Source organism: Phocoena sinus, chromosome 12, assembly GCF_008692025.1.
Source record: "Phocoena sinus isolate mPhoSin1 chromosome 12, mPhoSin1.pri, whole genome shotgun sequence".
NCBI lineage: Eukaryota > Metazoa > Chordata > Mammalia > Artiodactyla > Phocoenidae > Phocoena > Phocoena sinus.
This window is the reverse complement of record NC_045774.1, coordinates 75,749,298-75,770,711: the sequence shown is the minus strand read 5'-3', so window position 1 is coordinate 75,770,711 and position 21,414 is coordinate 75,749,298. Positions and strand designations below refer to the sequence as shown.

The following is a 21,414-nucleotide window of genomic DNA, read 5'->3' as shown; positions in this document are numbered from 1 at the left end:
TGGTAAAGCTCTAGGTAACAACCTAGGAAGATGGCTGTTGCAGATTTGAAAAATTAACTTGCTAAAAGCAAATTGTCAGCAGCTGGCTTAAAGTTTTTAGTTTCTTTGTTTTTTAAGAACAAAATGCTAATACAGTTTTTTAACATGTTCTATCATTTAGGTTTATTTTGTTATTATCAAATATTCTTGCCTTTTAATGACAATAGCAACAAATACAATTTCAGAAACTAAAGAACATCAAGAACCAAAGGTTCCAGAAAGTAACCAGAAACAATGGCCATCTAAGAGAAAGTCAGAATGTGTAAACCAGAAACCTGCTGCATCTTCAAATCAGTGGCACATTTCAGAGGTAATCTCAAAAGTTGCTACTTTCCTTTTCAAGTGTAGGATTGCTATTGTTCATAACATGATGATCATGTTAGAGGTTTTCTTCTTTTATTAAATTCTTGTGTACCATATTTAGTGGAGCAGTTTGCTCAAGTGTGTGGTTTTTTGTTTTTTTTGCTTTTAATTCACAAAACAATGATCAGTAATAAAGGTTTAGTTTAGTAAGAATATATGTCAAGCTGAATTCTTTTCTGTTTTCAGTAGTATTTTTGGATGCTGGTAGACTGGGGCAGGGGTCAGCAAGCTACAGCCTAGGAGCCAAATCTAGTTCCCAGCCTGTCTGTAAACAACATTTTATTGAAATACAGCCATACCCATTTATTTACTTACTGTCTGTGCTTGCTTTTGAACTGTAACAGCAGAGCTGAGTAACTGCAGCAGAGACCACCTGGCCTGCAGAGCTGAAAATGTTTACTATCTTACCTTTTACAGAAAACAGTATGCAGATGGCTGAACCAGTGCAGTGCTGTACCAAGCATTTGACAATTTCCTATTGTCATCCTCATGGATAAAATAGAAAAATATAGACTAGATAATGTGAATTCATAATAGGTTGAATGATCATTCCCACTGGCTGGGCTCCATTTCAGAAGCAAGGATCTGGTAGAGAGCCGTACCTGTATGTAGTCCATGGCCATACTCTTGTCATTATTACTTTTCAGTTGTATTCTAACTCAGCAGTCCTCAAATATTTTGGTCTTGGTGCCTTCTTTTATACTCTTAATTATCGAGGTTCCTAAAGAGCTTTGGGGGAATTCCCTGGCAATCCAGTTGTTAGAAGTCCGTACTTTCACTGCCAAGGGCCCAGGTTCAATCCCTCGTCGGGGAACTAAGATCCCACAAGCTGCACGACATGGCCAAAAATGGGGAGAAAAAGAGCTTTGGTTTACGTAGGCTATGTTTATCTGTATTTGCTATATTAGAAAGTAAAGCCAATACATTTAAAAAATATTTACTTATTTATTAAAAATAACAAGAATAAATTTTTTACATGTGAATGTAGATACACTTAAAAATAAGTATTTTGTTTTATTGAGATATAATTGATATACAACATTATGTTAGTTTTAGGTGTACAACATAATGATTCGATATTTGTATATTTGTATATACAGTTGACCCTTGTACAACATGGGTTAGAACTGTGTGGGTCCACTTATGCATGGATTTTTTTCAATAAATATGTACTGTAGTACTACATGATATTTGGTTGGTTGATTCCGAGAATGTGGAACTGTGGATACATAGCGCCAACTGTAAACTTACATGTGGATTTTTGACTTCATGGGAGGTTAGTGCCCCTAATCTCCCAGTTGTTCAAAGATCAACTCTGTTGCAAAATGATCACCACAATAAGTCTAGTTAATATTCGTTACCATACATAGCTACAAATTTTTTTTCTTGTGATGAGAATTTTTAAGGTCTACTCACTTAGCAACTTTCAAATATGCAATTCAGTATTATTAACTATTGTCACCACGTTTTTCATTACATCCCCATGATTTATTTATCTTGTAACTGCAAGTTTGTACCTTTTGAACCTCTTCACCCAGCCCTGCTCCCACACATCCATCCCCACCCCCAGCAAGCACCAAACTATCTGTGAGCTTGGTATTTTGTTGTTGGTTTTTTTTTTCCCCCATGTAAGATTTTACATGTAAGTGATACTATGCAGTATTTGTTTTTCTCTAGCTATTTCACTTAGTATAATGCCCTCAGGGTCCATTGGTGTTGTCACAAATGGCAAGATTTCATACCTTTTTATGGCTGAATAATATTCCGTTGTATTTATGTATTGCATTTTCTTTGTCCATTCGGCCATCAATGGATATTTAGGTTGTTTCCATTTCTTGGCTATTGTAAATAATGATGCTATGAACATGAGGGTACAGATATCTTTCCAAGTTAGTGTTTTCCTTTTCTTTGGATAAATACCCAGAAGTAGAATTGCTAGGTCATATGGTAGTTCTATTTACATTTTCACCAACACTGCACAAGACTTCCATTTTCTCCACATCCTTGTCAACACTTCTTATTTCTTCTCTTTTTGATAATAGGCACTCTGACAGGTGTGAGGTGATATCTCATTGTGATTTTGATTTGCATTTCCCTAATGGTTTCCCTAATGTTGAGCATCTTTTCATATATCTGTTGGCTATTTATCTGTATGTCTTCTATGGAAAAATATCTAATCACCTCCACTGTCCATTTAAAAGTTGGTTATTTGATTTTTGGTATTGAGTTGTAATGAGTTCCCTGTGGTGGTTTTTATTTTTTTGGCTGTGTTGGGTCTTTGTTGCTGTGCACAGGCTTTTCTCTAGTTTGCAGCGAGCAGGGGCTGCTCTTTGTTGCTGTGCGTGGGCTTCTCATTGCGGTGGCTTCTCTTGTCGCGGAGCACGGGCTCTAGGTGCATGGGCCTCAGTAGTTGTAGCACACAGGCTCTAGAGTGCGGCTCAGTAGTTGTGACGCATGGGCTTAGTTGTTCCATGGCATGTGGGATCTTCCTGGGCCAGGGGTCGAACCCATGTGCCCTGCATTGACAGGCAGATTCTTAACCACTGTGCTACCAGGGAAGCCCCTCCTTGTGTATTTTGGATATTAACCTCTTATTGGATATGTGGTTTGCAAATATTTTTTCCCATTCCATGGATTGTCTTTTCATTCTGTTGATGGTTTCCTTTGCTGTGCAGAAGCTTTTTAGTTTGATGTAGTCCTACTTGTTTATTTTTGCTTTTGTCTTTACTTTAGGTGTCAGATCTAAAAATTCATTGCCAAGACCTGTGTTAAGGAGCTTACCACCTATGTTTTCTTCTAGAATTTTTATATTTTAAGGTCTTATATTCAGGTCTTTAATTCATTTTGAGTTAATTTTTGTGTATGGTATGAGAAAGTAGTCCAGTTTCATTCTTTTGCATGTGGCTGTCCAGTTTTCCCAAAACCATTGATCTGTGTGTCTGTTTTTATGACAGTGTCATACTGTCTTGAAAACTATAGCTTTGTGATGTGGTTTGAAATCAGAGAGCGTGATGCCTCCAGCTTTGTTCTTCTTTCTCAAGGTTGCTTTGTCTATTCATGATCTTTTGTGGTTCCATATGAATTTTAGGGTTGTTCTATTTCTGTGAGAAATGCCATTGGAATTTTGATAGGGATTGCATTGAATCTGTAGATTGCTTTGGGTAGTTATGGTCATTTTAACAATATTCTTCCAATCCATGAACACAGAATATCTTTCCATTTATTTGTGTCTTCAGTTTCTTTCACTGGTGTCTTATAGTTTTCAGTATACAAGTGTTTCACTTACTTGGTTAAATTTGTTCCTAGGTATTTTATTGTTTTTAATGGGATTGTTTCTAACAGGTGTTTTTGGTGGAGTCTTTAGGGCTTTCTGTATATAATATCATGTCTGCAAATAGTAACAGTTTTACCTCTTCCTTTTCAATTTGGATACCTTTTATTTCTGTTTCTTGTCTAATTCCTGTGGCTAGGACTTCCAATACCATGTTAAGTAACAGTGTGAAGAGTGGGCATCCTTGTCTTGTTCCTGATTTTAGAGGAAAGCTTTCACCGTTGAGTATGATGTCCGCTGTGGGCTTGTCATACATGGATTTATTATGTTGAGCTATGTTCCTTCTGAAAAATAAGTATTTTTCAAAACAAAATAATTACAGTGAAGAGAGTGATATTGTTTTATAATTTTTACAATTTCTATAATGGTTGGCTTAACAGAAGACTGGATTTCTTGTATCCACTTTTTTTTTTTTTTTTTTTTTTTTTTTGCGGTACGTGGGCCTCTCACTGCTGTGGCCTCTTCCGCTGTGGAGCACAGGCTCCGGACGCGCAGGCTCAGTGGCCATGGCTCACGGGCGCAGCCGCTCCACGGCATGTGGGATCCTCCCGGACCGGGACACGAACCCGTGTCCCCTGCATTGGCAGGCAGACTCTCAACCACTGCGCCACCAGGGAAGCCCCTTGTATCCACTTTTGCATTCAATCTATTTCACTATCACATGCCTTCTAGCCTTGGGAAAACTCTAGTTTACATTCATGAAAGAATGAAAGTGAAAAAGGCAAATAATGTCCTAGTATGATCATGAAAATAGTTTTAACCTCTCAGACTCCAGGAAAAGATCTTGGGAACCCCTCTCTTTCTGCTATTTCTAGATCACTCTTTGAGAACTGTTGATCTAAGTAATGGAGTAGGTAACAAATGTTAGTTGAGAAGAATCCTGACAGGTTGAACCTTGGACAAACAGCATCTCCTCTTTTTTTCTTTTTAAAACTTGTAAACCGGTAGAATGGTAAAGGGACTTAAAACTGTTTATCTGTCATTAGGGAAATGCAAATCAAAACTGCAGTGAGACACCATTTCACACGCACCAAGGTGGCTGTAACTAAAAAGAGCCAGTAATAAGTGTTGATGAAGATGTGGATAAATGAACCCTCATACACTGCTGGTGAGAACGTAGAATGGTGCAGTCACTTGAAATGGTATGGCATAGCAGTATAACTCACCTCCACTGCTTCTTCTTGGGTCAAGGCAGAAGAGGACCATTCTGAGACCTAAATAAATGGTGATCACCTTACCAGAGTTGTTATGAGGTGCTAGTTGAGAAAATTTATACTTAAGAAAAAAATCTAAACGTGCCTTCTTAAAAGAGATTTCCTACTAGTAATTTTCTGCCTTTTACTCCTGGTTGCATGTGAGGTCTAGTTTTCCTCTGCCTGCTAGTTGCCCTCCAGGTTTGTATCTATATGCTGCTTCATTAACCACCAACTTGCATTGTTTCGCTATTCATAAAAATTGCTTTGTTCGCTTAGTTATTTTATGTTTATTCATGCATTTTTTTATGATTGTATCAATTATAGTGATCATTATAACATATTTAATTCCTAAGAATTTTGGGGGGAAGATATTAAAAAGTAAAGCACCTATCATAATTACTAATTGTGCTTAATTTGAAATTAGAATGTCCTGAATTTAAAAAAAAAAATGGTATGGTAGTTCCTCAAAAGGTTACATACAGTTACCATATGATCCAGCAATTCTACTGCTAGGTATATACTCAAGGGAATTGAAAATATATATCCACACAAAAACTTGTACATGAATGTTCATGGCAGCATTATTCATAATTGTAAAAAAGTAGAAATAACCCAAATATCTATCACCTGGTGAGTCAATAAGCAAATGTGTTACTCTGATTTTATTATTTCATTTTTTTATTCAATAATAAAAGTAATGAAGTATTGATAAATGCTATAGCATGGATGAACCTTGAAAACATGCTAAATGATGGAAACCTGTCACAAAAGGCCATATATTTTGTGATCCCTTTTATAAGAAATGTCTAGAATAGGCAAATCCATAGAGACAGAAAGTAAATTAGTGGTCGCCAGAGCCCAGGAGGAGTGGGGAATGAGAGTGACTGCTAATACAGAGCTTCTTCTCAGGATGATGAAAACGTTCTGTAATTAAATAGTGGTGATGATTGCCTACTCTTGTGAATATATTAAAAACCACTGAATTGTACCCTTAGGTAAAGAGGAAAAAACTAGGCAGTTTCTTGAGGTTGCTACTTCTCCAGCAGTCCTCAAGTAGAGGCTGTTTTTTTCTCCCATCTCACTTACCTACAAGCTCCCCGAAGCTATGTCCAGACCACTTCTTCTCTTGCCAAAACCCTGTCCTTTTGAGGCGCCTGCCTTCTGGATATGCTCTCCTGTCTTGCTCGTTGCCATCATCTCTGAACATCCTAGTGACTTTCCATCATTCTTTGAAAATATTACGTTCTGGATCACTTCTTTCAACTTCAACCCAACATCTATCATCACTTTTTGTTAGCTTCTTACCCCTATGTATCATTAGTCCTACACCTGGCCTCCAGATTCATAACTTCTTCCTCCCTCATGCCCGTTTTCTTAATGTCACCTTAGCTACCCATTCCTATATTCTCAATTCTGATCTCCAAAATCTCAGATGCAAACATCCCGGTCTATGAGTACAACCTTTCCACTTTCCTTGCTTAATAATCTTACTATCACAGATTCTTAATACCATCCTGACCACTAATCCAGATATATATATGAGGAAGTCTTAAAGGAAGTGGAAAATTTACCCAGGAAAAGAGATACAGTGGCCATGCTAGCTATCTTCAAAAACTCAAAGGATTGAAATGCAGAAAACAGTATAGATTTATCCACTGTGGATCTCCAGAGCATAATGTGGACCCAGTGGGTTGAAATTATAATATAGAAGCTGATTTAACCTAAATATCTGTGAATACTTGCTAACAGCTAAAGCTGTCCCCAAATTGAAGTAGAGGTAGTGAGCGCTCACTAATAGCGTTCAAGCAAAATGTGGTTTGCAGGAGTTGGCAAACTTTTTCTGCAAAAGCTTAGTAAGCTTTGCAGGCCAGATGGTCACTGCTGCAACTCTTGAACTCTGTCATTATCTCATGAAAACAGCCACAGACAAGATGTAGGCAAATAGACATTGCTGTGTTCCAATAAAAGTTTATTTGCAAAAACAAGCAGCAGGCCAGATCCAGCCAATCTCTACTGTAGAGGATGTTCATTATTGCTTTGGGATTTGTATGAGATAAATTCTACAAGCTCTATGTCTTTTACAAGGGAGAAAGAAGAACACTAGATAGGTATTTGCCATTTCAAAGTTTGCTAAGTAATTAGTATTTGGTTATTTTCCCTCCAAACATAAAAATAAGGAATGATCTTACTGATTAAAGACTAGTTTTCTGAAGCACAGAATTACTTACTTAGATTATAAAAGTTCAATGCTAGTGATAGTAGCCCTAATGGGAGAGGATATTAGATCCTGTTTTGTTAAACAATGCTGTGTACCTTCCCTCTACTTGTAGTCCCTTTGAGGAAAATATAACAGGCTTCAAAATTTAGAGTAAAAGAGCTGTACTAAAAAGTTATTGAAAGTCTGGAACACATACATCTACCTATTTTAGCATGCTTTTGTATTTCGTATGTTAATTTTCTTTTAGAAGTTATGTTTGTGAAACTGTTGAACAGGTGACTAATTTAAAAACCCGAAATCGTGATGTTTTTTATTTTGGTCTAGCAGAAACAAACCAGTTTTGAGCAACCTGCCCTTTCGGTTTCAAAGCAGTCGCCACCGATACCAACACCTAAATGGATTGACCCAAAATCTATTTGTAAGACACCCAGCAACAGTGTCTTGGATGATTATATGAACTGGTAATTACTTTTGGTTCTTTGCTTGGTACAATAGAAATAGCATGGGCTTCGGGGCCAAACAGATCTAGAGGTGGATCCCGCTCTTTTACTTTAAAGACTTTCCAAATTCATATTATTTTTCTCAGCATCAGCTTTTTCATCTGTAAAAGGGGAGGGGAAGGTGGCTACGATATATTTTTAAGGATTGTAATGAAAGTCTCTGTCATATTGTAATCTGTACCTACTACATATACTCTATACTTTTTATACTTACCTATAGGCAGTACCTTTAAATACTCCAAGTATGCAAAACTTCTTGATAATCATGCATTGCCACACGGATAACTCTCTGTAATTGAGAGAGAGATTTTAAAGGTTAGCATTCTTAGAGCGGGTAAAGTGTGGATACATTACATAGCAAAGGAGGTGTTAACTGGAGTGTGCTGGTCTCTGCTGGTGGTGCAGCTCATATAGTTCTGGTGGTGTTCAAGACCTGAGCGGCGGGCAGTGAAGGATGAGTGAAGAAGTTGGTCGGTGTTGATTGACAGGAAACACAAGGGATGTTGAAAGGCAAATCAATGGCATTTCTAAGAAAAGAAAGAAAGGGATGTGGCATATCCTATAACTAGGGGCTATATTTTTAATGTCTTAGAGGATAACGGAAGTCCATGACGCCTTTTGCTTTTCATTTTCATAATGTAATCTTTGATCTTAATTAGAACTGGCCTTGGGGTTTTATAACCGAGTCTCTTTCCTACTTAATACAATTTTGCTATATATTACCTAATTTTATTATACTTAGAATATTTTAAAGAATGACCGCTAACTAAACAAGGTATATAGTTATTTCTTGTGAGACTATTTATTGTCAACAAATACTTGTAGAATTCCTTTGTGCCAAGCACCATTCTTGGTGTTGAGAATACAACAGTGGACAAGACAAGCAAAGCATGAACGTGAGCTGAGCTGCTTTATGCTCAAAGGCCCAACTCCTCTGATGTAATTGGCTTTCACATACTTCCAGGAGGCTGTGTAGAACGTTATTGTTAAGAAGCACTCATAAAATCTGTGATCAGCCATAAGCTGAGATTTGCCTTGGCTAAATTTTATAAAATAACCCCAACTCTGTATTTTAATGACATCTTATTTATTTTAATAAGGATTTCTTGTCTGGGGACAAAAAATTACTTTCAGAAAGAACTGCCCCAAAATGAAATTTCTGGTGATGGTGTCTCTAGGATAAATAATTCAGATGTACTAGGAAAACTCATTTGGATTCTGTTTGATGTAACACATTTAAATGTATATCCACCATGCAAAATCTGAGTCAGAATCTTGTTTTCAAAGCTTTAATGTTTTAAATTTTGAAAAATACCTTTCCCAGTTTCAGGACTCCAGTTGTAAAGAACGACTTTCTACCTGCTTGTCAGTTGTCAACACCGTATAGCCACCTTCCCTATTTCCAGCAGCAACAGCAGCAAATACCCGTTACTCCACTTCAAAATTTGCAGGTTTGATAAGCTTTATTTATAATGATACATGTTAAGGTATGATCAGTTTCAAAGGTTTTATTTTTGCAGGATCTGGTTTTTAAGAATGGTGTTAAAGACTTGTCCATTCTTAGTCCCATTAGGCAAAACTCTTTTCTGCTATTCTCATAAAGGTGCCTTATGACTTTGAGAGGTTAGTTATTGAAGAAGCTAATGAAGCTTTTTTCACTAACTAGCCCGAAGTATCTAGTTTGGGTAGCTAGATAAAATTTCTTCTGTAATCTAGGCTATTTTTTATTCTGTTTAACAATGTAAACCAGCTGTTAGTAAGCAGCTTCATTTCACTGGCTGTTTAATATACAAGTAAATTTTTAAGAATATCAGAATAGCAATATGAGATACTACTAGAATATATTATAAAGTAGTTATTATAAAGTATTGACAAGGTAAAAAATTTTTTGCTGGTAAGGTATTGCCATCTGGGAAAAAAATTATTTAGAGACTCTCTCAACATCAATACTAAAATTTGTTTCTAATAACTATCTGAAAAACAGCTTAATATTGGTAGAAAGAATAGGCTTTGAAGGGAGACTGCCTGTCCTTGACTCTCGGCCTCACTACTTACCAGCTATGTGACCTTTTACAAGTTAAATAAACTCTTGTGCTCATTTCATCATCTTTAAAATGGGGGTAATAAACCTATCTACCCCATGGGATGATTGTGAAGATTAAATTAGTTAATATATACGTAGTTCTTACAACAGAGCCTGGTGCTTAGTAAATAATAAAATTTAGCAGCAATTGTTTAAATAAAACAGCAAAAAAAAAAAAACCCCAAATAAACCACAAGTGATTAACTAAACAAATCAAGAGATTAAAAAACTAGACGACAGAAAGTAGAACAATGGGTACCAGGGGCTAGAGGGAGAGAGGAATGGGGAGTTACTGTTTGAGGGGTGCAGGGCTTTTTCAGTATGAGGTGATGAGAAGTCCTGGAGGCAGGTGGTGGTAATGGCTGCACAACTGTGAACGTACTCAACCCCACTGAAGAGTATACTTAAAAATGGTTAAGGGCTTCCCTGGTGGCGCAGTGGTTGCGAGTCCGCCTGCCGATGCAGGGGACACGGGTTCGTGCCCCGGTCTGGGAGGATCCCACATGCCGCGGAGCGGCTGGGCCCGTGAGCCATGGCCGCTGAGCCTGCGCGTCCGGAGCCTTTGCTCTGCAACGGGAGAGGCCGCAACAGTGAGAGGCCCACGTACCGCAAAAAAAAAAAAAAAATGGTTAAGATGTTACATTTTGTGCTATGTAAATTTTACCATAATTTTCAAAGTAATGGAATAAAAAATTTAGCCAACAGTAGGGTATACTAACTGTGGAAAGAGGTAATAGTGCTTTGAGGATTGACTCAGCAGTATAATAACTATAAAGGAGACAGAGCAGGTTGACCAGGTTTGCCCACACGTTCATTCAAAAAGCATTCGTTGAGCTACTAGTCATGCAGTAGTAGTTCAGCCTGTTTTGAGCTGAACTCTGAAAGCCAAGCAGACATGACCGAGTGAAGGGTCGAGGAGCCTTCTAGAAGAGGCCAGTGTCGGGAGGAAACTAAAGGAGGCCAGAGTGTGGCTAGAGCTCCCCAAGGGGCAGGGGTGACCCTGAGGGTTCTGCTGGGCCCTTTAAGTTTTGCCCCAAGAGGGACAGATAGGAAGCCGTGGCACAGGTTGGAGAAGGGAAGTGAAGTGACCTTAGATTAAGCGCCTTGCGGGATGTCCGGTGTAGGAAACTGAATGTCACATCGGCATTGAATCCGAAATAGGTCAGAATTACTTTATCTAATAACCTTCAGCAACTAGGGGGAAAGGCTATTGAAGGGCTTCCTTTCCTCTCAGAAATTTTCAGTTTAAGTAGGAGAGGAAGCTCCAAAAGCAAGAGAGGGGAGGGAGCAGTGAAGACTTGTGATGAAGTTACAACTCAATGACAAATAATGGGTACATGTTTCAAAGCCTGACACTTTCTTACAGAAAACATACTTCATGACTCAACAGTGTTGTTCAGCCCTAGATTAAAGAAATTAGAAACCGTATCTTTTATTATTTTCTTAACACCTTTATTGGAGTATAATTGCTTTACAATGTTGTGTTAGTTTCTGCTGTATAACACAGCGAATCAGCTATATGTATACATACATCCCCATATCCCCTCCCTCTTGAGCCTCCCTCACACCCTCCCTATCCCACCCCTCTAGGTGGTCACAAAGCACCAAGCTGATCTCCCTGTGCTATGCGGCTGCTTCCCACTAGCTATCTGTTTTACGTTTGGTAGTGTATATGTGTCCATGCCACTCTCTCACTTCGTCCCAGCTTACCCTTCCCCCTCCCCGTGTCCTCAAGTCCATTCTCTACGTCTGCGTCTTTATTCCTGTCCTAAAATGGTTCATCAGAACCATTTTTTTTTTTTAGATTCCATATATATGTGTTAGCATACGGTATTTGTTTTTCTCTTTCTGACTTTCTTCACTCTGTATGACAGACTCTAGGACCATCCACCTCACTACAAATAACTCAATTTCATTTCCTTTTATGGCTGAGTAATATTCCATTGTATATATGTGCCCCATCTTCTTTATCCATTCATCTGTCGATGAGCACTTAGGGTGCTTCCATGTCCTGGCTCTTGTGAATAGTGCTGCAGTGAACATTGGGGTACATACATGACTGTTTTTGAATTCTGAGAAGGCTTATCTTTTATGTTATGTAGAAGGAGGGCACGTGAGAAAGATTCTACCATTTGGGCTGTAAAGCAGGACTTAGTTGAATTGAGGTTTATTCAGACCTTGTTTCAACTTGGTTAATCGGCTAATCAGGCACTCTGTGTCTCCAGCTTCCTTGTCAGCTCAGAGTAAGTCCTCACACACTCCATCTGTTCAGAGCGTTTATAGGTCCACAGATGGTCTAGCATCAGGGAAGAGAGGGGAGGCGTGTTGTATATAGTACATCGGTTGAGAGTTTGCTGAGGAAGATGCTCAAGTTCAAAATAAGCAGCTTGTTGAATATCACCCAGCATAAAGGGGGGCATCACTAAAACCTGCATTTGTCTGATTGACTCTGGAACTCTTAGCACCTCAGCATGCTGCTTCCTTTATAATGTAATGCCCCAGGAGAAAAAAATATATAGATAAAGCTGTGTGTTTATATACGTAAGTATGTAAGTAAAAAGGTTTGTGTAAGAAAAAAAAACAGGCAAGAAAGATGAAAAGCGATAGCTTGTGAGTTTGTGTGTTGGACATTAAGAGGGTTTTTTTCCCCCTTAGATTTTCTATTTATGTATTATGTTAAGAAGTAAAGGCAAGTTGGAAGGGGAGACTTTGGAACTTTGCCTATATATTAATTTAATAAGTTTATTTTTTTGACTAAAGTATGTAAATTGCTTCTTTAAAATATTGAACTATTGTGACATCTAATTAAGAGTTCAGATAGTTTCAGAATTGGAAGCATTTCACTGTACTAAATGCAAGCTAGTTTCTCAGGCATGTTCTCTGAACATTTGAATCCTTATCTATTTTAATGGTTTAGATTTCAGCACCGTCTTCAGCAAATGAATGCATTTCAGTTAACGGAAAAATGTATTCCATCCTGAAGCAGCTAGGAAGTGGAGGTTCAAGTAAGGTAGGTGTCCTGAATATTTAAGGAACGGGTAAAAATATTTTAAACTTCCCTCTCTTTGTCTTTTTACCTTTTGAGGCCTTTTTTCTTAACTTCTAGGGGCCTGTATTTCCCTTGAGCCAAAAACTCCTTCTCATCCCCTTCTCCCATCCCTTCCCCCCATCCCCTCCCCTCAACAAATGGCATATTTCTTTAGACCCACCTCTTAATTTCAGTTCCCTGCTCTTCCCTCCAATGTCCTATGATTCCATATTTCTTCTCTAAATAACATTAACGTTGACTTGGGGGTGGCAAATGACAGCTTCGTATTATCACCAGAGTCTTTCTAAAAGTGAGTCAGACTGTGATGTGAATAACTGCTATGCCTAGGGTGATTCAGCAAGGTATTTGATTAATGGGTTTTGTTTTGTTCTGAGTTTTTCTTTTCAGAAACAGAATTTAGCAACACATGAATTTCTAGATTTGGAGTAGATCATTTCCTAAATTTATCTGAGTTCTAAGTGTATGTGGTTCTAATTCTCTGGCTGGAAGGGATCTCAAAAGAGTTGTCTAAACTTCCTATCTTCAATTCTTCTCATTTTGTTCACTTAAATCCACTTAAATCAGATTTTTACTTTTACCTTCATTATTCACCAAGCAATTGTTATCAAAATCACTAATGACCTCCATGTTTTTGCCAAAACTAATTGTTAGCCTTGAGTGTGGGTTACCTAGCAATTGGCACAGTTGGTTTTTCTTTCCTCACTGAAGCTTTTTTTCCCACTCGGCCTCTTTCAGTGTTCCTCCTGGCCAGCGACCGTTCCTTCTCTGTCCTCCTCATATCCCTGATCTGAATGGTGCAGAGCCCCTGAGCTCAGTTCTTGGCCTCTTTTCTTCTCTCTCTAAACTCACTCACTCCCTTGGTGTTCTCATCCAGTCTCGTGGTTTCATGTACCATGTACATGCTGACAATTCCCAAATCTGTATTTCCAGCTCAGACTTCTCCTTTGAATTCCAGGCTTACGTATCCAATTTGACTGCTCAGCATCTCTTCTTGGGTGTCTATAGATACTTAAAACTTAATATGTCCCAAGCCTAACTGCTGCTTCATAGTCTTTCCCATTTCAGTAAACGGCAGCTTCATCCTTCCAGTTGCTGGACCAAGCAGCCTGGGGTCGTCACTGACTGCACTTTCTCTCGACATTCACCCAGCCAATCATCAGTCTTACTGGTTCTACCTCAAAGTCTGTCCACAATCTGACTGTTCCTCACCACCTCCACTATTACCCCTTCGGCCAAAGTAGCTTCATCTTTTCACCTGAACTGTTACAGTCGCCCTCTAACTAGTCTCGCTGACTCAGTCCTTGCTCTCCTGGCCTATTTTAGCATAAGAGTCGATTTTCCTCGATACCCTCACATCTTTGCTCTAGTGTCTTCTCAATCAGTGCTTCCTTGACCATGCTCTACAACCCCAACTCCTACCTTCCAGTTGCCAGCAAGCTCCGTTCCCCTCTCCGGCTTTATTTTTCTCTGTAACTCATCTGCTAATATGCTCTGTAATTGACTTATTTGGTTTTGTTGTTTGTGTCCCCTTGCACTTGAATGTGAGTTCCATCAGCGTAGGGATGTTTGTCTGATTTGCTTACCAATGTTTGCTCCGTTATCTAGAACAGTGGCTGGAAAAATAGCAAACACTGACGTGTTTGTTGAATGAAAAGCCCTCCTCAGCTGTTTTGCTACTCTTAAGTTGTTAAAGATGATACATGAAACACAGCCTGTTTGGTTCATTTTAAGTTTTATTATAATTTTTTAAGCCAGCTGACAATAACTAGACTTGCTTAAGATGTCTTGTTAACTTACTATAAATAAGGTGTATACATTACCGTGTTTAGCAGTTGTTCAATAATATTAATTTCTGTGTACATTTCCTTTGTTCTCTTCCTTGCCTTACATTTTAGGCATGGGAATAAAAGGACGATGGAATTGATTTTTACCAACATATTTATTTATTTAGTAGCTGTTTTCAGAAGATGTACAATAATCTTAACAGTGTTTTAAACATTTTTTTCCTTGGAGGATAATGAAAATGTAAGCTTACTTAAGTCAAGGGCCAAGTGATAAAGCTATAACTGACCCATATTTTCTTAGTGCGATTGAATTATTATTTAATTATTATGACGGCGTTGTTGACAAAATCATCACGCCTCAGGGAAAAGAGGGTAACATGCTTTATGAAACTAAATCGTTCATGCTGTCTATGCTAGAGTTTAGACAGTGACCAACTTATACCCTATTAAGAGCATTTAGAAAATTCATGGGGCTAGTGGGAATGTTCAAAGCACTAACCTTTCTAGGTCTTTTATTAACTTTCCATGAAACTGACAGATTCTAACTCTGACGCTATAAGGCTGTTTACCTCACACAAAATGGCTTTCTGCTGTTTTAAAATTACTTTTCTTCCTTGCTACTTTCTACCGCTTCTTGCCCTATCACTGTTTTATGCCCCTCCTCCTCTAATTTGCTTTCTGTGCAAGTAAAACTAGTAATACTTTGTTAGAGTTTTGTATTTACAATGCAGGTAACTCAGCTGTACCTGACAGACTCTGCTTAACAGTGCACTTGAAATGCATGAACCTCATCTACGCCTTGGCTCTTTTCTCACTTCTTGCCAGTATCTGCTGGACAGTCATGGTTAATGGCTTTTAAATAAATGATGTTTTACTTCGGTGGGTGCAAGGAGATAAATGAATGCAATTTTTCTTGCTTACACTAGCATTTTGTATCTGAATTCTTGCATTTTAGAAGCCCCATCCCCGTTGCACGTTTGCTGAAAATTAGACACATTAGAAGTGTTTTCGAAATGTACGATCTACCTCATCAATACTGCTTAGAAGTTGACTGTCATTATAGCCAGAGCAATTTGACCTGGACCTCAATATGCTGACAGGAGCATCTTGTTCCTGTCAACTTGATTTTGAAAATTGGACCTGATCTACTTTTTACAGCCGAGTATACTGATAGCTTACAATTAGTACCTATTTTAAAATATTCTTGACCACGTGAATGAAATTGTCAACTCCAGGCACAATGGAATAAACACCATCTGTGCAATGAATTATCTTTATTACAGCCCTTAGTCTTCCTTAGCATTTTTTAATGTCTTTTTCTGGTTGCAACATCTAACAGAGTGTTATGAATGTATATGAAATTTAAATTACCTTTCTTATACGTAGATAGGGCAACTACCTATGCCCATTGTCATAGGGAGTTGAGAATGTACTGTTACTCTCCTAACATGCTTTTTTTCCTTCTATACTCAAAATAAGCCCAGACATTTTAAATTATTCACATCAATAATCCTTAATCTAAGATTTTATCTATTAATGTAGAAATATTGTGGCAGTATGTAAATAGTGTATTCTAACCTTTTTCATTTGTTCTACTCTATAGGTATTTCAGGTGTTGAATGGAAAGAAACAGATACATGCTATAAAGTATGTGAACTTAGAAGAAGCAGATAGCCAAACAATTGATAGTTACCGGAATGAAATTGCTTATCTGAATAAACTACAACAACACAGTGATAAAATCATCCGACTTTATGATTAGTAAGATTTTTTTTTTTCACTTAAAAAGAAGACTTTTTTTGGCTCTAATTCTTAAGATAAATACTTTGTAAATCTTAGTAGTATAACCTAACCATTTATTGTTTTATTGTTTTTGTTTGTTTTTAATGGCAGTGAAATCACAGATCAGTACATCTACATGGTAATGGAATGTGGAAATATTGATCTTAATACTTGGCTTAAAAAGAAAAAATCCATCAATCCATGGGAACGCAAGAGTTACTGGAAAAATATGTTGGAGGCAGTTCACACGATTCATCAACATGGTATTTTAAAATCTCTTCGTATGTAAAATTAAACTATTCATTAGTGGTGCTATCTTAGAGAAATACACCTATAATTTTTAGGTATTGGTTATTGGCACCTTTAGGCTAGATAAACTAAATATTTGGAAGTTTAATAAAGATGAAGGGACAAAACCATTTCTTTACAATGCTGTTAACAGGGACTTCCCTTGGGGCGCAGTGGTTGAGAATCGCCTGCCAATGCAGGGGACACGGGTTCCAGCCCTGGTCCGGGAAGATCCCACGTGCTGCGGAACAACTGAGCCCGTGCGCCACAACTACTGAGTCCACACGCCGCAACTACTAAAACCCGTGCGCTCTAGGGCCCGTGCTCCGCAACAAGAGAAGCCACCGCAATGAGAAGCCCGCGCACCGCAACAAAGAGTAGCCCCCGCTCGCGGCAACTAGAGAAAGCCCGCGCGCAGCAACGAAGACCCAACACAGCCAAAAATAAATTAATTAATTAAAAAAAAATGCTGTTAATGAGAGGATATAGTGCATGAACTCAAATCCCCACATCCATAAAGCATGCATAATAGGAAATGTATCTTTGTCAGTATTAACATAGTCCATAATCCTGGGTCTCCAAATACTTGGATTATAGCAGATATGAGACTGGGGTTCAGGTATCCTAAAAATCTGAGATTTTTTTTCACTTATTCTCCTAGTTGTTTTGTATTGTGTACCTTGTATGAGAGTTGGTTTTACTTTTTGTTTTTAACTGTTAGCCCTACATTCTGGGTTGGCTTTCACCTTACTTGGCCTTGGTTCTTTTTATGGCTTCTTTGCCTTTACCTTTTCCTTATTTTAAATAACTGATAATGTAGGTAATTGTAAATCGTCTCCTTGTGTCTCCCGTCCTATAAGTTAAAAGATAATTCACCAGTGTTGAAGATCAGGCTGTAGGGATGGATATGTGAGGAGCATTAGGGTCCTACCACCTGGCAGTGTAATTTACCGTGCTCTCTCTTGGGCAGTGAATCACAGTGGTTGTTAAGAGCATAAACTCTGAAGCCAGACTGCCTGGGTTCAACTCATGACACTGTTACTTAGGCTGTGTGACCTTGAACAGATTGCTTAAACTCTGCCTTAGTTTCCTCAGCTAAAAGTGGGGATAATAATAGTACTTAACCTCAGCATTGGTATGAGGGTTCAATGATTCAATACAAGCGACAAACTTCAAATAGTGCCTGGCACGTAGCAAGTGCTGTACGTTTGTAGTATACATTAAAAGTGAATATTTAATTTGATTGACTAATTAAAGGAATCAACTCAGCAGATTGTGAAATTTTTTTGTACTTAGGATGTTTAACATGGTCTAATATTATCATGGATTTTTATTTTGAAGGTATTGTTCACAGTGATCTGAAACCTGCTAACTTTCTGATAGTTGATGGAATGCTAAAGCTAATTGATTTTGGAATTGCAAACCAAATGCAACCAGATACAACAAGTATTGTTAAAGACTCTCAGGTAATGAATGGCTGGTTACCACACAGTAGAGTTCAATTCCTTTTCACCTTTGAGGTATTATTTTGCTAATGAGGATTTTATTTTTCCCTACTTCATTTTTCAAAGGATTTGAAGCCTTTTTACAAGAACAGATATTATAACTATAAAGAACAAATTAATCACATGATTAAGACAATTTTAGTATAGAAAGTCAAGATCCGGTAGAAATATATCCGGCAATTTGGAATGATTTTCCTATAGCTGAGGTAGAGAAGCAGTGACACCTGCCTTGGAAATCATCTCGGTCATTATCTAAAGTTCACCTGAAACTTTGTCTCAGTTTCCTGGTAGCAACCAAAGAGAGAATTGTAGTTTCATGTTTTTCATTGTCCATGAGGTAGAATGATTTCACTCTTCCAGAGAAGTAAAGCTTTCCCTATCACTTACATTTGGAAGAAAATTCTTAATTGGGCCTTCATATTGGAGACACCATAATAAATATACTCACTGCGTTTTTATAATAGGATATGCAATAGCAATCTTAATAAATTTGTCCCCATAAAAACTGAGGTGATGACAACCAAAGAATGACTAAAAATAATCCTGCTTGGGGCCAAGACGGCGTGTTTCATGTATACAGATTGCTGACGTGGATCTTCCTTAATCCTAGCAGTAAAACTGGATTCTTTTAGGAGTAGATGGGCAGCATGCCCTTCAAACAATTCTATTTGACAATCGCTTCTTTCTATATCAAAAATATGGTTGAACATTTAGTTGTAAATCAGCTTGACGATATCGTCTATGGTGAGGCTCTAAAGTATAGGTATTCTGTGTTTGAAAGCAGAATCATTTTAGAATAAAATGAATGCAGTGTAAGGTTGGCATACTCCTGCTGTGGAAAATCTTGCATAATGCAGACACCCATCTCATCTCTATTTGGACATGGGCCCAGGGAGACAAAGCTAGATTTTTGGTTGGTTGTTTGGTTTATTTAAAAATGTGTTCTGGGGCTTCTCTGGTGGCGCAGTGGTTGAGAGTCCGCCTGCCGATGCAGGGGACACGGGTTCGTGCCCCGGTCCGGGAAGATCCCACATGCCGCGGAGCGGCTGGGCCCGTGAGCCATGGCCGCTGAGCCTGGGCGTCCGGAGCCTGTGCTCCGCAACGGGAGAGGCCACAACAGTGAGAGGCCCACTTAGCGCAAAAAAAATAAATTAAAAAAAAAAAAAAAAAGTGTTCTGGGTCTATTCCAGCACAGAAATGAGCAACTGATCAATTCCTTCAAAGTTTATGGCCATTAATATAATTTTATCCTGGAAAGATTTATGGTTGCTGCCCACCATAAGAAATAGCTCAGCATTCTGTAAGGAGTCAATTATTTTTATTATGAATCTAATTTATTTTGCTGGAATTGTGAAGAAATTTATGTCTTAATATTTTTCTCAGTTATTAGAGTTTCTCAAATATATTAACTGAAACCTGTAACTATCCAAGTTGCCAAAAATCTGGCATTCGTGTTTTAAAAAATCTAAAGCAGAATGAAGTATTTTCATTGATTTCTGTGTTTTCTGTGATTTGGCAAGTAGGTTGGTACGGTTAATTATATGCCACCAGAAGCAATCAAAGATATGTCTTCCTCAAGAGAAAATGGGAAATCCAAATCGAAGGTACTGTAAGGTTATTTACATACCATTTCTCTGGCGCAAATAGGGAATGGGCTAGTCTCTGAATGAAATTAACGGATAACTGAAAAGTTATTTCTTTAAGTTCTAAAACTTTTTAGGCCATTACAGAGACCTTGCTTTATTAAGCAAACTGTCATGGGATTCAGTTTCACTTTTCTTTATTGATTTGATATTGTTCTTTTAATATTGTGCTTTTAATATGGTGATGCCTCACAATGTGCTCCTATAAGAAATGCACACAGGATGTTTTTTGAGTTTTAAAAATAAAGAAAAAAAATAAGACTAAATTAGCTCTGATACGGGCACCTTAAATTAAATAACAGTGAACTGATAACCTTTGTTTCCTTTCTGATTCTTAAATTTTATTTACCATTTCTTCATTTGTTAATTTTCTGTTTCCAAGAACAACTCTAGTAGGTAATATTCCCAGGTACCTTCCCACTTTTCTTATTTCACCACCTCTGTGAGCTTTTGTGTTAGCCTCGTTGGTGCCCCTTGCTGGGTCCATTCTGCCTGCCATGGTGCCTCTGGCTCCCAAGCTAATCCTTCTTTCTCTATACCAGTGTCTTCAAATGGATGCAGGCACACACCGCTGTGCAGTACCTGCGTCCAAGTCATAGATCTGCCTCTTTATCAACTGTCTTTGTGACTTAACTTGCCTAGTTTCTTCATCTGCAAGTTAGGCTTGCACACAGTACCTATTTTAAAAGTAATCGAGGATTAAATGAGAAAGAATATAGAGCACTTAGTACATTGTCCAGCTTGAAACAATTGCTTAATAAATGTGTTTTCATTTACTAAATTATATTTTCCTTCCTAGGAAATTGTGGCTTCTAAATATCTTTTCAAATAGCTGGCATAAAATTATGCCAAATAGTCTTATAAAAATTCTTTTTATACCTCTTTAGCTTCTCCTTTTCTTTTAATACTTAGATTTGTCTTTCTCTTTTTCTTGATTAGACTTGCGAGGGTTTTGTTAATTTTAAAGAACCAGGTCTTCATTTCATTTATTAATTCTATTTTCATTTGTCTTCTAATTAATTTCTGCTTTTATCTTTGTTATTTATATTCCCTTTAGGTTTCTCCTCCCAGCTTCTGCATTTAAATAATTGCTAATTTAATTTTAGTATTCTTCCTTATAATTAAAACTGAATTTTACTTTGAGTTTTACTTTAGCTGCTACTTCTAGGTTTTATGGTAGTGTTTATTTTCATTAATTTCCAAAATTTCTAATTTCAGTTTTAAAATTGTTTCATTCTTTGTTACTTTAAAATAAAATTTACTTTGAACTACATGTAGTGTTCAGATTCTTTTCAGTTATCAACTCAGTTCTTAAATAGGTAGTATTGGTCAATCTCAACTAGTGATTCTGAATAGAAGATAAATTTTTATCCCAACATGGGAGGTAATCCTTGTTATGGAAGAGTTCAAAGCCCCTCCCAGTCTCGCTCTGTTCTCGAATTGCTTTCCGGTGAACAGGCTTGGCCATCTGGGGCTCCTGTTCTGAGGTCTGCTGGGCCCATTCATTACTCCTCTCTCCTCTCTGCTTCAAATGCCTCTACCACGCATGACCTGTGGCTGTGGGTAGTTTGTCTCCATTCACGTTCCGCTTTTATTTTAAATATTTTCCATATGTTTACGGTTTTGCTACCAG

General features: G+C 37.8%; 1 protein-coding gene across 5 annotated transcripts in view; it reads left to right on the top strand.

Moving 5' to 3' along the window:
* The window catches only part of TTK (TTK protein kinase), a 42,247-nt gene that overhangs the window by 15,004 nt on the left and 5,829 nt on the right, over positions 1-21,414 (top strand). For 2 of the 5 annotated variants that reach the window (XM_032650610.1, XM_032650611.1), the window contains exons 11-18: positions 225-349; positions 7,472-7,608; positions 8,972-9,098; positions 12,648-12,740; positions 16,167-16,324; positions 16,457-16,608; positions 17,975-18,099; positions 19,662-19,742. In XM_032650610.1, coding sequence (XP_032506501.1) covers positions 225-349; positions 7,472-7,608; positions 8,972-9,098; positions 12,648-12,740; positions 16,167-16,324; positions 16,457-16,608; positions 17,975-18,099; positions 19,662-19,742 — 998 coding nt within the window. The remainder of the gene's footprint in view (positions 1-224; positions 350-7,471; positions 7,609-8,971; positions 9,099-12,647; positions 12,741-16,166; positions 16,325-16,456; positions 16,609-17,974; positions 18,100-19,661; positions 19,743-21,414) is intronic. The other 3 variants (XM_032650613.1, XM_032650612.1, XM_032650614.1) reach the window with 3 other exon arrangements.